Genomic DNA, 16,680 nt, shown 5'->3' with positions numbered 1-16,680 from the left:
ATAGGTCTAGAGGAGGTATCAGTGGCATTTACTGTGGATTGGCAATTTGAACTGGCTATCAGTTTACCTTAATCTATCAGAGGTTGAAAAAGAGCTCTGTCCAGATGTGAGGAAGGCTGTCAGTAAATTCTGAAAACCTGGCATAGTTTAGGAAGTCATATTTAGCCATTACATAAGAATGGCCATACTGAGTCAGATCAAAGATCCATCTATTCCAGTATCCTGTCTTCCAACAGTGGCCAATCCCAGGTGCCCCAGAGGGAATGAACAGAACAGGTAATCATCAAGTGATCCATCCCGTGCTGCCCAATCCCAGCTTCTGGCAAACAGAGGCTAGGGACACCATCTTTGCCCATCCTGGCTAATAGCCATTGATGGACTTATCCTCCATGAATTTATCTAGACTTGGGACATACTAACCCCTCATGGACCAAGCTGATGGTCTTGCTCAGCACTAAATCCAACTTTTGGAAGTGGATTCAGAGGAAGACAGTCTCATACTTTTAAGAGTGCTTCCTGGATTCCTGACAAGATCCCGCCAGGGGTTCTGTGGGGATAGACCCTGCCACACCAGAGTCAGACTTTGCACCAGAAGGAGCATCCTTGATGAATCAGGTCAATATACAGAGGATACTCCCTAGCCTGGATCTGTTTGAGGCCTCATGACCTTGTCCACAAGGTGTATCCAAAGGAGATCCAGTGGATATAGTGTATTTAGATTTTCAGAAAGCCTTTGACAAGGTCCCTCATCAAAGGCTCTTAAGCAAAATAAGCTGTCATGGGATAAGAGGGAAGGTTCTCTTATGGATTGGTTAAAAGACAGGAAACAAAAGGTAAGAATAAGTGGTCAGTTTTCAGAATGGAGAGAAGTAAATAGTGGTGTCCCCCAGGGATCTGTAGTGGGCCCAGTTCTATTTAACATATTCTTAAATGATCTGGAAAAAGGGGTAAACAATGAGGTGGCAAAATTTGCAGATGATACAAAACTACTCAAGATAGTTAAGCCCCAGGCAGATTGTGAAGAGCTACAAAAGTATCTCACAAAACTGAGTGACTGGTCAACAAAATGGCAAATGAAATTTAATGTTGATAAATGCAAAGTAATGCACATTGGAAAACATAATTCTAACTATACATATACAATGATGGGGTCTAAATTAGCTATTGCCACTCAAGAAAGACATCTTGGAGTCATTGTGGATAGTTCCCTGAAATCATCCACATAATGTGCAGCGGCAGTCAAAAAAGCAAACAGAATGTTGGGAATCATCAAGAAAGGGATATATAAGAAGACAGAAAATATCATATTGCCTCTATATAAATCCATGGTGTTCCCACACCTTGAATACTGCATGCAGATGTGGTCGCCCCATCTCGAAAAAGATATCTTAGAATTGGAAAAGGTTCAGAAAAGGGCAACAAAAATGATTAAGGGTATAGAATGGCTTCTGTATGAAAAGAGATTAATAAGACTGGGACTTTTCAGCTTGGAAAAGAGGCAACTAAGGGGGGATCTGATAGACGTCTATAAAATCATGAGTGGTATAGAGAAAGTAAATAAGGCAGTGTTATTTACTCCTTCTCATAATACAAGAACAAGGGGCCACCAAATGAATTGAATAGGTAGCAAACAAACACAAAAATATTTTTTCACATGATGCACTGTCAGCCTCTGGAACTCCTTGCCAGAGGGTGTTGTGAAGACCAATACTATAATGGGGTTCAAAAGGGAGCTAGATAGATTCATGGAAGATAGGTCCATCAATGGCTATTAGCCAGGATGGGCAGAAATGGTGTCCCTAGCCTCTGTTCGCTAGAAGCTGGGATTGAGTGACAGGGCATGGATCACTTGTTGATAACCTGTCTGTTCATTCTCTTTGGGGCACCTGCCATTGGCCACTGTCAGAGGGCAGGATACTGGGTTTGATGGACCTTTGGTCTGACCCAGTATGGCTGTTCTTATGGTCTTATGACCAAGTTCCCACCCTTCCAGGGTATGGTTGGGGAATGATTGGTAGATATTGCACCTCACTGTGATGTGGGCTTGCCCAAGGGAGTCCAGGCAGTACTGGTGGTTATCGCTGACCAAGAAGGATCACTGGCAGGAAGCACAGAATTTAAAACCCAGAGTCCTGGTCATAGTCCAGTACCCAAACGGGTATGTGGGAAGGGGAGGTGTCCTCTCCAAAGAGACTAAATCTAAACTCTAAGAGATCTATAAAACACTAAACTAAAAAATGTACAAGCTATTAAAACATTTACAAAGCTAAATGCAAATCTTATCTTGTAGGATGAAGCTGAAGCTAGTTCCGCCCCGGATCACATGGCGGTGAGAAGGAACTGGAGAGATGGTTGGTCCCCCACCCCGCCCTCCATCCCCTCAGTCAGAGGCACGAGGAAAGTCAGCGAGCATGCGCAGACCAACAGACACTACTTTCAGATTTTCCATCCCCAGGCACATGATGTGCATGTGTAAACTCATAGTGGAAGAGGGACCATCTCTTGAAGAAGGGGGGACATATCATGATTTTTTGCCATCATCACTTGGCACCTGTTGCTTTCTCAAACTTCCAAGTATGGGGATCACTCCACTCAGTTTTTGCTATATTAAAAAGCCTCTACACATTTCACATCTGTTTGTAATGTTCACTAAGTTACTGTTGCACAAAGGCTCAACCCTGCAAATTGCTGAACACTCTGGTTCCGATTCAGCACAGCACGAGTGGCTCCACTGAAAACACTTGTGACAAAGCCACCAGTTATGTCTGACTTACTCCTGCCTACATCAGGTCACTGACAGGTGATGTGGGCAAAACACGCTGGCAAGCCAGTCCACCTGAACCATGAAGTGAAGGCAGGACTTTTGACAGATCAAGGGAGCTCCAAATCCAGACAAACCGAAGGGCCAGGCCATATTTCCCGTGAGATACACATAGAAACGTGCAGCAAAGTATTCATGAAGCCAGCACCAACTCCATGCACAAGGATACGGAGCTCTCATGCCCACCTGCAGGCCTAGAATAGGGCTAGACCTCTGGATCTGTCCCACCCTCATGGGGCCTAGTCGCTTGCTATGTTCCTCCCTCCAGTCTCTTTTCCCTTTGGGAGCCTCCCTCTTACTCCTGGCCAAAATTCTACTGGGCTAACACTGAGGCCACCTCCAGAGCAGCCTCAGCTCCCAGTGGCTCAGTGTATGCTGCGGATGCGCTGCACCTCTGAAAACCAGTCACATTTACAACTAACTTGCTAGGAGGGAGGAGGGGTAGCAACCCCACTGAGAATGAGGACAGATTACTGCCCCCGCCCAGAGCAAGGCGGGACCAGGGACCGGACAGTGAGCTCCAGAATCACCATCTGGTTACTGGTGTGCATGTAGAGCAGTACAACTATGTGTTGCCTCTTACTCAGGCCTGTGGCAAACTCTCAATGGAAGCCACTGTTCATCAGCGATTCCTTGGGTGTCAGACATTATGCTCCTGTAAGAGACAGGGACAATGGTTATCCTAAGTAGTCAGTGCTTACTTTTAGTTGGCGCAAGTATGGCCTCCAGACTCCATCCATCAGGTCTTGTCTGTATTTCTTTGTAAAGTAACCCAGGTAGGAGACGAAGGCTGTGATTAGTAAGACATCTCCACACAACGTACTCTCCTGCTCTTTGAAGTCTTTCACAGCCTCTGCCCATCTCACGTTTTCAGAGGCGAGTCCCCCAACCTAAAATTCCAAAATAAAATTAACCTTTAGATGGACTCCTTGAGCATTTTTTCGATGCACAAGCACTTTAACACATCTTGTCACTCTTTGACTTCAAATAATATTTGATATGTTTTTAAAAACAAAGATGGAAAGATTTGTTAGGCATTTTGCCCATTCCTCCCCATCCACTGAAAGACCACCCCCTACAGTACATCCCTAGGCCATTTGCCAGTCTAGCTGTGCATGACCCAAGAAAAGGATCCGTCACTTTGTTGGCAAAAATATTCCTCTCTCTATAAGGAAGTTTTACGGAGTATACTGCCAAAAATGTTCATTTCCACAGTTTCATCCATTCACTCCTAGTCACATCCCCCTGGACCACACACAGTAATTCCTCTCCCTTCTTGAGATTTAGATCCTTCAGTTATTTCAGACAGTTAACATTACCCAATTCACACCTCATTTGGCCAAGATATATTCAGGGTTATTTTAATTGCATCTAATTTCTATTCTTCATAAACCATTTGGTCTTCGTCTTGCTCTTTGCTAAGGTCTCAGTCCTGCAAACACTTAACTTTAAACCCATCACTAGTCCACTAAAGCAAATCTCTGCACAAGTCACTTGTGTTAGATTCCTGAGGAATGTACATGCACTCAAGCTGTGATCTTACCAGTCTCGCAGAAAGGGACTAGCATGAGCAGGATGTCTCCATCAGTCAGCAGTGTTGCCAACTCCTGTGGCTTTATTACAAGACTCATGAAATTTGGTACTTTTCTTAAAGCTCCAGCTCCTTGTATGATTACAAGAGACTCTTGGCTTCCATTTTTTAATTTTTTTTAAAGGTTCTCACCCTCCCGGTCATGGAGAAAAGCTTGAAAACCTGAACTGAATGTGCCCCCCAGATTCAGGAAGCAAAAGGTACAGAAAAAGAGCCCAAATATATTACTTGTAAAAACTCCCATGATTTTCAGCCAAGCTTGTGATTTCTGAATGCCTAGAGTTGGCAATACTGGAGGTTGCAGCCCCAAATCACATTCCTTTTCCCTGCTGCAACGGTGCTCTGAACCCCTATATCTAAATCCCAGGTCATCCTCAGCAGTGGTGCTTTGTGTTGCTTTCGCCCACTAAAAGGCCTGCCTACATTTGGGATGATTTTCCCCTACATATATTCCCTTTCACTTTTCTAGATTAAATCTGTTTTCTGTCCATTTTTCAAAAGCCTTCAAGGGCCTTTGTGTGATTTTTCTCCCTTACTTGGTATTTGCAAAGTCTCCCCAACTAAGGAGCTCATGAAAATGTCATTCATATGCTGCTTTCTCCGTCTTCAGGTCACTAATAAGGCGCTAAATAAAACAAGATCTAACATGGATCCTTATCATGCCCCTGGCAGATATCTTTCCAACTAAGCACACTACATTTCTTGGTCCTTTAGCCAATTGGAGATCCATGGGACAGTACTTCCATCCAAGCCAATTTGAATTAATTCTGTGAGTTTCTTTACTAAAATTCAGATATAAAAATTTGATTAAAGTAAATGTTTGAAATGAAATATACACAAGTTGAGAGGGAAGGTACTGTACATCTGGGGTCAGGCTTGGGTTATGGGGAGTTACAGATATCGTTTGCAAGGATGAAAAGATACATACATATCGCATAACCAGCATAAACCGAGATTGGGGTGCAAGAGTTTTTAAAGTGTCAGTGGATAAGTGGGCTCGGGTACGCCATCCATGGAATGAATAAGGAGTCCAAGTCAGTATCGGTGGAACGGATAGGTACATGGGTGGGGTGCGTCCCTTGGTTAGTCAGGGAAGGAAGTGGGTTATTTCCCTGGTCGGCTGTCTTGATTACTCAATGTGGTATTGGTGGTGTCCAGTGATGTGTTTGGTATAAATGTCTCTGGACCGCCTGATGGTGTCGGACACCACGAGCTGTCTCTTGAGTCGGGCATAGTGTCGACCGACCCCACACGCTCTCAGAATCGGCTCGCTGCGGGGGTCCCACGAGCCCAAGGCTCCCACGATCAGGGCGTGTACCTGGACTTCGTAGCCCTGGGTTCTCAAGGTCTCGGCCAGCGGGACATACTTCAATTCCTTCCATACTCGGGCCTCGTGGAAGGCCAGTGACCGGTTTTTGAAAGGCACCGTGACGTCTAACTGAGCTTTAAGGATCTAAACTCATACAGGCTGAGGGGGCTGGGAGAACGCATAATGTACAGCAGCTAAGATTCCTGTGGCCTGGCCCCTGAGTTCAGCCTTCCAACTTCCATCATCATGGGAAGGCCTTTCCCTACTGTCATTTGCACTGACCCTGCTGTCAGCCCTTCCTCAGGTCCCAAATTACCCTGGATTCTGTCCATCTTCTTTTGCTCCTGCCACTGGTTTCCACATGCCTGACAGCAGGTGGAGAATCCTGGTGGTTGTCCTTTGCCCCTTGGGTCACATCCTTCTGGCATGAGGAGGCAGCAGCAAGCCTGTCATTGTTTCATATCTGAATCACAGCTGGCCAAGGCCATGGCATCTCCACAGCAAGAGGCCAACCAGGATCACGGGCTTCTTTATCTACGTTGGTGGCTCCCAGTGCCCTTGGATCACTCAACTCCCTTGGTCTTATCTTCCTGCAGCTCCTCAAAGACTGAAAACTGCAGGGGTGGTTTGAATGGCTTGATGTGAAGACAGCTGCTGCAGCCTGCAGTTGCTAAGAGGAATTTCATGCATGGTGCTGAATGGTGCGCCCCAGAGAGCTGCTTTCCAATGGGTTTCCCCAAGTCTTCGTTGTGACCAAGAGCTCTTTAAGGTCTGAGTTCTGAGCATGGTAACAAATCATGAAACATATGACTCTGTGTGACAGGTCACCTCCTCGAGGTGCCACCCATACCTCTGCAATCTGGTTGTAATGGGATCTCCACTGGAACTGCGTCTCACATTGGTCTGAAGCTGCCTGACTTTGCTGCCCTTCTGGGCAAGCTGCAAGGCCTCTCTGTCTGTTCTGGCTTTTCCAGAGAGGTGTGAAGAGTGGGAAGGGCTCTCAGGAGTGGTTGGGGGCATTCTTAGCCCCATATCTGATATTATGTGAATTCTGAGCATTACCGAGGTATGTGTTTTCAAATCTTTCCTTACTGCACCAAAAGACATTGCAGCAGCACACTGTGTTCAGCAAAAGGAACAGTTTTGTTCCTTACCACATCCTCCCATCCATTCCAGGGTGCACACTCTGTGGGGCAGGCAACGTGTCTGTATATATCCGCTGAGGTAATCTAAATAACAATATTAATGGATAATCCTTGTTCTCCCTATCAAAGCACAGGGACAGTACATGCTTCTCTAAATACTCTTATCTCTTAGCAAAATATATGACTGTCAGGGCTGGAAAATGTGCCCAGTGCCAAGAGATGGAAGACTCTGTCCCCTGGCCAGACACCAGCATGGAAGATGCTGCCCTTCTCAGTGGAGTCCAGGGACGTCACCCAGCACACTCCACCTTCCTGGCTGCTTGGGAGGGGGTGCTGGATTCCTGGGGCCTCACATTTATGTACAGCTCCGGCTGGCAGGTGTCTGACAATTGAGACAGCTCCCCAGTCAGTTTCTCTCTCCTCCTCTCACTCCCTAGGATGTATTCCTTGCTGGAGCCTGGGGCATAACTAATGGTGTGAACCAAAGCAGGCCTGGCCTTGGCATAACAACAACACATTAGGTATCAGATAACCAAGTAAGCACATTCCTGACAGGAGAGGATGTGCAAGAACATCCAGAGTTCTCAAGTAACTATGTAAACACATTCTTAAGAGATGGTACCAGGACACACTGACCCCTTCTAAGACAAGGATGGCATGGCAGGATAATGGCTAAGGATGTTTTGTTCAAACTAGCAGATACAAGGAGAAGGGTTGTAACTAGCAATGTCTGGAGAGTAACATGTAACTTGCTTGTATCAGTGCATAAATGAAGTCATAGGAGGACAATCCTTAATCAGCCAAGGAGGCAGTGTCTTGGTGCAGCCAAAAGGGCATGCAGGTCACAGGGAAGAGAGTAGTGAGAGCTAACTTTCTTTTAAAGGGATGGGAGGCCACAATCTAGTGGCTTCACAAGGGGGTTAAATTTCCTATTTCCAGCCCTTCCTGAGGACATGGCTTTGACAGGCTCTGGTGGGACTGGAGCTGGAGCTCAGCTCTGTCAGCCAGAAGGATGGACAGACATGGTCCAGAGGAATTCTTAGGGATTCTGGAAAGGACAGAAGAGCCTTATGCCCAGGAAAGTTAAGTCCTCTGGGTTTCTAGGCTGAGAGTCCAGATTTACATCCCCTTCTCCCTTTCATTGTGTGTTGTTATTTTACAGACAAGGCAAAGCTAGTTTCCAAGTGGGGCTGTATTTCTCTTGGCAACATGGGAGGCTAGGACAACCTGTGTTTCTCAACACAACAACATGCTGTACTGGGGCAGGGACCATTTTCATCTCAATTGTATTAGTTCAATGCCATGTAAATCCCAACGATGACTGGCAGGATAAAAAATCCTGGTTAGAAATATAATGCCTGAAGTCAAAAAATGTCCTGTATATGGCCACTAAACAAAGCCCTGCACTCTACCAGCTCTCTCTTAATTACAAGACCATTCTACATGCTAATTCACTGTTCCTGCTCTCTTCTTACATGTTTTAATTGGCTTCACTATGATTGACTTCGACAAGCGCCTTGAAACCTAATCATCTATAAACTCTTTTTCTCTTTGTAAATAAAATACTAAAATGGATTTAGAAATTACTAGTGACACCCACTGGTGAAAAGATGGAACTGTACAACATTTATGCTAGTTTAAATAATGCCACAGAAGAGTACGATGGGGAAAGTGTCTAGTACCTTCTGTTCACTGTTTGTTTTAATTATTTCACTTACTTGGCATGCATGAACTCTGAAAGTGAATTTTCCTAGTATGGATAGTTATGGTTCTCTGATGTTTTAAATGAACTGTTACCAGTGCTACTACTCAGTCCCATCCTTGGAGCGATGATCAGCAGGAACGGGAGCACCTGGACCATAAAGGATTGCTGCCCATACAGAATCCGAAGTAATGCCAAGTGCCCCGGGCCTGCCATAGATCCTTGGAGCTGAGACTCCAGAGCCAATCCTGTTAGCTGAAGGAGAAATTAAAGATGACAAAGTCTCCATGCGGCACTGGAATGTAGAATGTCCCTATGGCAGGAGATCTCATGTCTTTTTGTAAATTTTCCTTTGTCTCCAAAGTTTCCTAATAAAAATAGTGAGACTAGAATTGCTCCTTCCCAGTACTGCTGACACACCTCTTCTCTGCTCCCAGTTTGACAAGGAAGACACCATTTCTATGCCCTCTTTACAACATATCATAATAGCCAAAGTAACTCATTCACAGACATGAGATTTTCACAGAGATGTATGAATCTAATGATTAACTATTTTAAGCTTAATAAAATCCCAAGCCAAAACCTTCATTTACAATTACAGTTGATGAGAGAGAGCAATGTTATTATCTTTCATATCACTTAAAAAAACCCTATGCAACAAACACATTACTATCAAGTATTGCGGAGATGCATGCTTCATAGCAACCACCTTACCTCTGACCCAAGGATAGGGTTATTTCTTAATTGCTTTTTAAAAATGTATTATTTGTGTTTCCTTGATTTCAGAAACAAAATGTTTCCTTTCAAGTCATTTTGCTAAACTGAAAATATTACCAGTTAACATATTCAGCGAGAGAATATTGTTAAAGCATTTATAATTGTTGGTTCTTGAGCCTAATTCTGGGCAGTTTAACAGAAAAGGTGTATAACGTTATTCCCGATTACAGTTATGTATGATTGTAGACTTGCACTTCAAGCTGATCAGTATATGCAATTGATTGCACGTGTAGGAGACCAGATTCTGTTCTCAGTCACATTGGTAGAAATCAGGATTACTCGGCTGAAGTCAATGTACAACAAGCGTAAATAAAGGCAGAGATGGAGCCAGAATTTTTAGGTTTCTTTTCTGGAAGGTTTTTTTGTTGTGTTTACATTTTGAGTTTATTGAGGAAAGAACTGTACTTAGTTTTGGATTCAAGTGAAGCTTGGGGTGAAGGGCTGTGCAATTCTTTATACTTCAAAGGAATAACGTGTTAGTTTTGTATGTGGGCAGTGAATAACTGTATCACTCCTGCCTTCAAAAATTGAATCTTGCATGAGCCCTCGTCACAATCTGCCCACTTTTCAAATGCTACAGTGTAACGTGACTTCAGTGGGGAGACGGAGGGTGTCACAGCTCTGGTTGGGCTCTTGGCTGCTCACTAGACTGCCTTGAGGGAACCCAGCCGCTTTATGCCTCTGGGGCCTGAACAGAGCCAAACCACTATCCTACGTGGGGTCCCTAGGCACCTTTGAGGTACAGACTCTGTGGCAAGCACTACTCCTCAGAGCTGGAACCCACTGTCCAGCCGCTTCACCTCTGGACTCAGTGCTGGCTCTTCAGACACCCCCACAGCTTCAATATCCCCTCACAGACCTCCACTCTGAGATGTGAGCCTTCAGAGTTACCTCTTCCAGGGGCCACACGTAGGTGTAAATGCTTAACACATCCAGGCTTTGCACAGCCAGCCAACAGATTCTTGCTCTTCAAAGCACAAGGCGCACTCAAAGAGCACAGAGCACAGCAAACATCCTAACTGCAGTACCCCTCACTAGCTCCCGGCCCCCTCGGGAGTCCTTCGGGACCATCTGTGTTTCAGGCAGGTAGGCAGGGTTCCCTCATCAGACTCCTACATGCTGGGGTGCTTCTCTTTCGTCTTGAGCTAGAGAAAAAGGGCACTCAGAAGAGCAGCTCCTCCCTTTTATACCTTCCAGCTCCCTTTGTCAGGGGACATCCCAATCAGCCTCCTCAGGTGATCACAGACCCCTGCCTGCTCATTTGGTTGCCAAGGTGATCCCTCCCTTGACAAACCAGCTCTCCTTTTGTCTAGGTGCATCCTTTGCTCCAAAACGTCTCTTAGTCTATAAGGTGCCACGGGATTCTTTGCTGCTTTTACAGATCCAGACTAACACAGCTACCCCTCTGATACTTGACACCTTTGAGAATAGGGGAGAGGCAAGGTTTAACAGCTCTGTTGTTAGGCCTCTGCCACTACCTCTGTTGGAATTTGAGTCCAACATGGAGGTGAAAGAACAGGAAAGAAAACAGGCTGCACCTTCCAAATGGAGTTTGCAGCTTGGTAAAGATACATTAGATCCCAGAACTGCACGCAGAATTCACAGCTTGTACAACTAGACCTCCCAATCCTCACAGAGGGACACAAAAAAACAGTCATGTTACAAAAGCTCCCAGAGGAGCTCTGTTAAAGTCTTTTCATTTCAAAACATACTTACTGGATTTAAACAAAATGTTCAGAAAACCTTCTAGGTGCCAGTGAGATTTAACCCTAGAACTCTGGAAGTGTGAAATGTTCTCTTTCTTCAGATACAAAGGAATCAGCATCAGCCTGAGAATGGGACTGTCTGTTTCAGGTGCTCATCTGCTCCCCAGCCCTTGCCACAGAATCCAAGCACCTCACAGTCTTCAATGCAGTTATCCTCACAACACCCCCAGGAGAGGGGGAAATGCTGCTATTCCCATTGGACAAATATGGCACAGAGATATGCAGGCACCTAAAGATGCAAACATTTTCCAAAGCACCTAGGTACCTGAAACCAATTGATTTCAATGGGAGTAAGGAAACCAGGAGTTTTTGAAAACACTACTCAGTGCCGATCTACATCTGTAGGTGCCTGAAGACCTTTACAAACCTCGGTTTAAATGGCCCTCACACAGGCAGGTGTATGGTGGATCAGGGAACTGAGTGCAAGTCTTCTGCATCTCAGGCTAGCCCCATAAACCGTCTCCTTTCTGCTGCTGCTAAATGAAGCCTGGAGTGAACACCACATCTGAGGCACAGCCAGGACTTGGGTCCTCACGGTCTAGCAGCTCTGGCCTCCAGCCATTTGAACTACACAACAATCTGTTTCAGCTCTCCTCTACAGAAACACTTGCATGTCCTTTTCAGCAGCAACCAGCCACACCCATAGAGCTCAGTCCCAATGATGTCCACAGGAGTCTTTCCAGTGCTTCCAAGGGCTTTGGATCAGGTCCATAGTGCCCAGTCCTGCTTCCACTGAAGTCAGCAGCAACAAAATTTATATTGACCTCCAGGGGAACAGGAACAGGCCCCCAAATCCCCACATCCAAAATCATTAACACCTTTGCTGAATTACAATGTATCTTCTTCAAATAAGCCATATCTGAGGTGAAAAGGAGATTTAACTATATGAAGCAGTAGTGACCAGCTGCTTTTCAGCAAGGGTGGACACAGAGGCATGAGACAAAAGCCAATGTTTCAAATCAGGATAATTTTTAAACGATTTGTAACTCAAGAACAGTTTAATGACTTTTCTTCCAACGTTGAACCCACATTCCCCTTTGCCTTGAGAGTCAATCTGGCAATTTTCAGCACAAATGAGCTTTCTAACCCAAAGTTACAGGGCCTAAAAATAGAGCTTAATAATAGCAGCTGTTGCACTGTTAGGACTAAATTGTCACTCTGCACTGCAACCTGCATAAGGGATAGCGTGTAGCTGGTTCCCCCTTGCTCCAGAATGGGGGAAATAGGGGAGTGATTTGTTCCATCCCTTTACCAGCCCGTTTAGTTCCCTCTCCCCCCTGCGAAACACGGTCCTTGTGAGTGAGTGCTCTGGATGGTCCTGTGCTTAGGGCAGTGATTTAGGAAGCCAGGGTTCAAGTGTCTGCTTTGCCATATACTTCCTGTGTGATCCTGGGCAGGCCACTTACTCTTTCTTTCCCTCAGTTCCCCATCTGTGCAATGGGGATAACAGCACCGCCCTGCCTCCCAGGGGTGCTGTGAGGATAAACAAAATCCAGACTGCAGGTGCTCAGACATGACTGCAGCAGGGGGCCACATAAGCATCTTTATGCTTTGCTACTTTCTTCCTCTTATTACTCTTTATTATTTTTTATTAATTTTTAAAACTGGAAAAAATATAAAAAGGTTCATGAGCTTTTCAGTATATCATTACATGGAGAAGTAAATACGTCTCTTGTCTTATTAGCATCTTGTCTTTAGTCCTGCACTTCTGATCTATCACTAACTGCTCAGAAAATTAAATAACAGAGATAAGAGGCGGTGCCTCTATCATTGTATATGTTCAGTATATTGGAAATGTAAATGTGCATCGAATATACCCAGATGTATACAGAGAGTTATGGGAATGGCCACATCATTAGCACTGGAAGCACTGTAAAATTGTTTTCATGACTAAAGTTTGCAGCGATGCACGAAATATCATGCATTCTGAAATGTCAGAAGATGCAATGCACTGTGTTCTCACGGTACACATCTCCATAGCACCTGACAACTTCCATTCCTATGATTAAAGTTCAAGCTGTTGATACTCACCAGTCGATTTGCAAGCGAGATGGTGCATGCCGTAGCTTCAGCTTCTTGCTGACATTTCAGTTTGTCTGAAGTAGCCCTCTCAAATTTGGCTGTGAGTTTTGCTAGGTTTTCATTAAGGTGCTGTTAATGAAAAAATCAGAACATCTTCAGCAAAACCCTTTCCATCACATAAGACTCCTACAAAAACTGCTGTGACTGCATGTGTCTCTGCAGTGGTGACCCCCTAGCTAGCCTCTCTCTCTGCTATTCTGAATAGCCAGTGCAAAGAGAAAAGGCAGGATTCCTGCCCAGAGCACTCATGTCTGGGTCTCAGCCTGCAAGACTGTGAGCATGGCCTGCAATGTGCTGACCACTTGTAGGAGACCCTCAGCACCAGCAGGAGACATCTTAGGCTCTAACTATAGTTGCCAACCCTCCAGGATTGTCCTGGAGTCTCCTGAAATCATAGAATATAAGGGTTAGGAGAGACCTCAGGAAGTCATCTAGTCTAACCCGTTGCTTCAGGCAGGACCAATCCCCAGACAGATTTTTGTCCCAGATGCCTAAATAGCCCCCTCAAGGATTGAGCTCACAACCCTGGGTTTAACAGACCAATGCTCAAACCACTGAGCTATTCCTCCCCCTTAAAAGAAATGAGAGAAAAGAATCAGTTTTAAGGGCTCTACCACAGAGCTATTGTGAATTTGCACAAAACATTAACACTTTTGGAGCTAATACAATAATCACTTATGCATGTATACACACAAAATATATATACATGTAAATATTTGTATGTATTATTTATAATTGCCTGTGTGTTTATGTATACAAATACAAAGCCAAATCCTAAATTCTTTATGCTGTCTCTCCTCTGCCTACAAATCAGACAATTTAGGACAGATTTTTTTTCTTGAAAAATCGGATGCATATGGTAGTGGCTATGTGTAATTAAACAATATTTCCATACCATTTCAGAAAATAAAAATAAATACAACCACTGCATTGGAAGGGGTGATAATTTTTTAGCTTCCTTAATTGCCTATAGCAAATATTGTTGGGCAGAAGTCACCAGGTGGTGCCATTACACATAGTTTTATCAGTTCTTAGCACATTCAGTCTTTGAAGAAATGCTGCATTGTTAAATTTGTGCAACAGTTCCTTTTACAGTGAGCTGTTGCAAGCAGCACAAGAGTTTGTTCTCTGCCTCTCTAATCTTTCTAATAAGTTGGCATCAATCTCCCAGTGCCTACTGAAAACAATCTGGGAGATTTTAATAGGATATTTTAAGAAAATGACATTATGTCACGTTGTTAAAAAAAACCTCCCAGAATAGCTTCAGTCAGAGTTGGCTAACCTAGATCCAACCCAATGGCCACTGAAGTCAAGTTGGGGTCCTTCCATTGACTTCCAGGGGCATTGGCTCAGGCCCTTGTAAAACAGCGTGAGAGGGCTTGGGAGAAGCAGCATGCTAGGGAACTCTGTTTACATGATAGGCCACATAATATGCAAAGGACTATGGACAAACAGTGCAAAGGCTGTTTATCTTGGGCACTGCTCTGACATGATTTTGGACTAAGGGAGGGGATCACAGGCTGACTAAAGATGGTGGCCAGGGTCCTAAGCTCTGGCCAAGCAGTGATTATTGCAGCTTGGGAGGAAGAAGCGCAAAAGTGGCTTTTAGCAACCTTTGCATTTTTCTGATGTGTGCATTCTAGTGCTGGCCTGCTCCTGAAGGCTTGTTGTTCACAGCCCCAAGGGACCATTCTAAATGCTGGAAGTCAGTCGGACACAAGGGAGTATAAACCATCTGGACTAGATGATCTCCTGAGGTCTCTTCCAACCCTAATCTTCTATGATTCTGTGATCCAGCAGCCAGGAGTGAGAGTGACCAAGGAGCTGCTACAATTACCCTTCTCCTACTGAGGGAGGTCCTTCCTGTGAGTGCCTAAGGACTTTCCATTCCAGAGTGGGGTGCCAACCCTCCCCGCGGTACTGGAGAATGGGGCCAATACACACACAGGTCCAGCTGGTCTGTTTCTACAGCTGGGCCACATCCAAGGAAAGCCAACATTTTGGAAAAAGAACAGAGGGAACCAAAGTTTGCAGGGACACATTGCAGCCATGCTGCTAGCTGAGGACAACTCATTCCATGGACAGATTTGGTCACACTTTGCTTTAAGAGAAACTCTAACGGTTCTCAAAGTTCTTGGAACATTTCACTTCTGAGACAAGAGAACCAGAGTTAATAATTGATTTTATCCGCACCCGCACAAACATCTTAAGGCTAAATCCCTTTAAACCACTTTAACACTGTTTGAACAATGCACTAGAAATAAACTTGAACATGGAATAGAGATTATTGTAGTGGCCTCTGTAACTATGCTCTCAGTTGCCAGTGTCCAATACAAAATACAGACTCTTTGAAACCAGCTTGGCATTAAGTCATATAACTAAAATATTGTTAGAATATTTAAATATACATCATTATATATATATATACCTATATAGATTTTCATATTTATGTGTGTATATCTCTGTATAAATACACACACATATATGCTACACTATTAAATGTTTTATAATGACAGATATATATATATATACACACACACACATATACGGGTGTGTTTGTGTGTGAATATGCATCATATATTTTTCTCAGAAATTCTTAGCACTGAAGCACATGGTAGCTACATGTGCTCTGTATTTTTGAAAATCAAGTCACTTTCATTCATGACTAAAATATGGATTTAAGCACCATACCACTAGGGAGCTACACTTGAAAATGTTAGCCCTGCGTTACAGTTTTGAGGCCAGATTCTCAGCAGGCATAATTCTACTTAAATCTATGGAGCTACACCAATTTATGCCAGCTGAAAGTCTAGTAAAATATCAACATTCACATAGCAACATGATTGTATATGTATATATTACTATATTACACATTTAATAGCACAGCATTGTACATATGCAAATGAAAAGTAATTTAAAAAGTTAAGGTTGAAAGCATGTTTCAATGGAGTATTACTAATACCCCAATACAGCTGCACTTTCTCTGCAAAAATCTTACATCTTTAAAAAAGCTCAAACATTAAAAAGTGTAATTAAAACAACAGCGAAGGGATCCAAACAGTTCTCCAGTGCCATATAATCCTGCATCACTTAATAGCACCTATTCAGTCTTAAAGGTGTTCCCTGTTTTGATCTGCAGGCAGTGGAATTATCGGAGATGGCTCTAGATTGTATACTTTGAATTGAATGGGTAGCAAGGATTTGAAAGGTACGAATCTCCTGGATGCATTAAGTAATGTCAGAGTATTATGTTTTCTAACAGTGTGATGTTTTGATTAAACAAAAATATTTTTATTAATTAAACTAGAATAATTTTTCTGTTTGGTGTTATGAGGTGTCTCCATTACAAGGGACCGTGGGTTGGCACACCTTGCAAGTTTGTATTTTTATCTCAGTTAACTATTGGATGTAGTAACTAGCACACACAGCTTTATTGTAATGAATTATGGTGTAGTATTATAGCATAGTGAAGATACATCTTTTGAAC

The 16,680-nt window shown here is 43.9% G+C and overlaps 1 protein-coding gene across 7 annotated transcripts in view; it reads right to left on the bottom strand.

Moving 5' to 3' along the window:
* DNAH9 (dynein axonemal heavy chain 9) overlaps positions 1-16,680 on the bottom strand; it is a 392,191-nt gene that overhangs the window by 152,817 nt on the left and 222,694 nt on the right. For all 7 annotated transcript variants that reach the window (XM_030534286.1, XM_030534287.1, XM_030534283.1 and 4 more), the window contains 2 exons: positions 13,143-13,262; positions 3,523-3,711 (listed from right to left, as the gene is read on the bottom strand). In XM_030534286.1, coding sequence (XP_030390146.1) covers positions 3,523-3,711; positions 13,143-13,262 — 309 coding nt within the window. The remainder of the gene's footprint in view (positions 1-3,522; positions 3,712-13,142; positions 13,263-16,680) is intronic.

This window comes from Gopherus evgoodei, chromosome 15 (assembly GCF_007399415.2).
Source record: "Gopherus evgoodei ecotype Sinaloan lineage chromosome 15, rGopEvg1_v1.p, whole genome shotgun sequence".
Classification (NCBI taxonomy): domain Eukaryota; kingdom Metazoa; phylum Chordata; order Testudines; family Testudinidae; genus Gopherus; species Gopherus evgoodei.
This window is presented reverse-complemented; position numbering and strand designations above follow the sequence as displayed.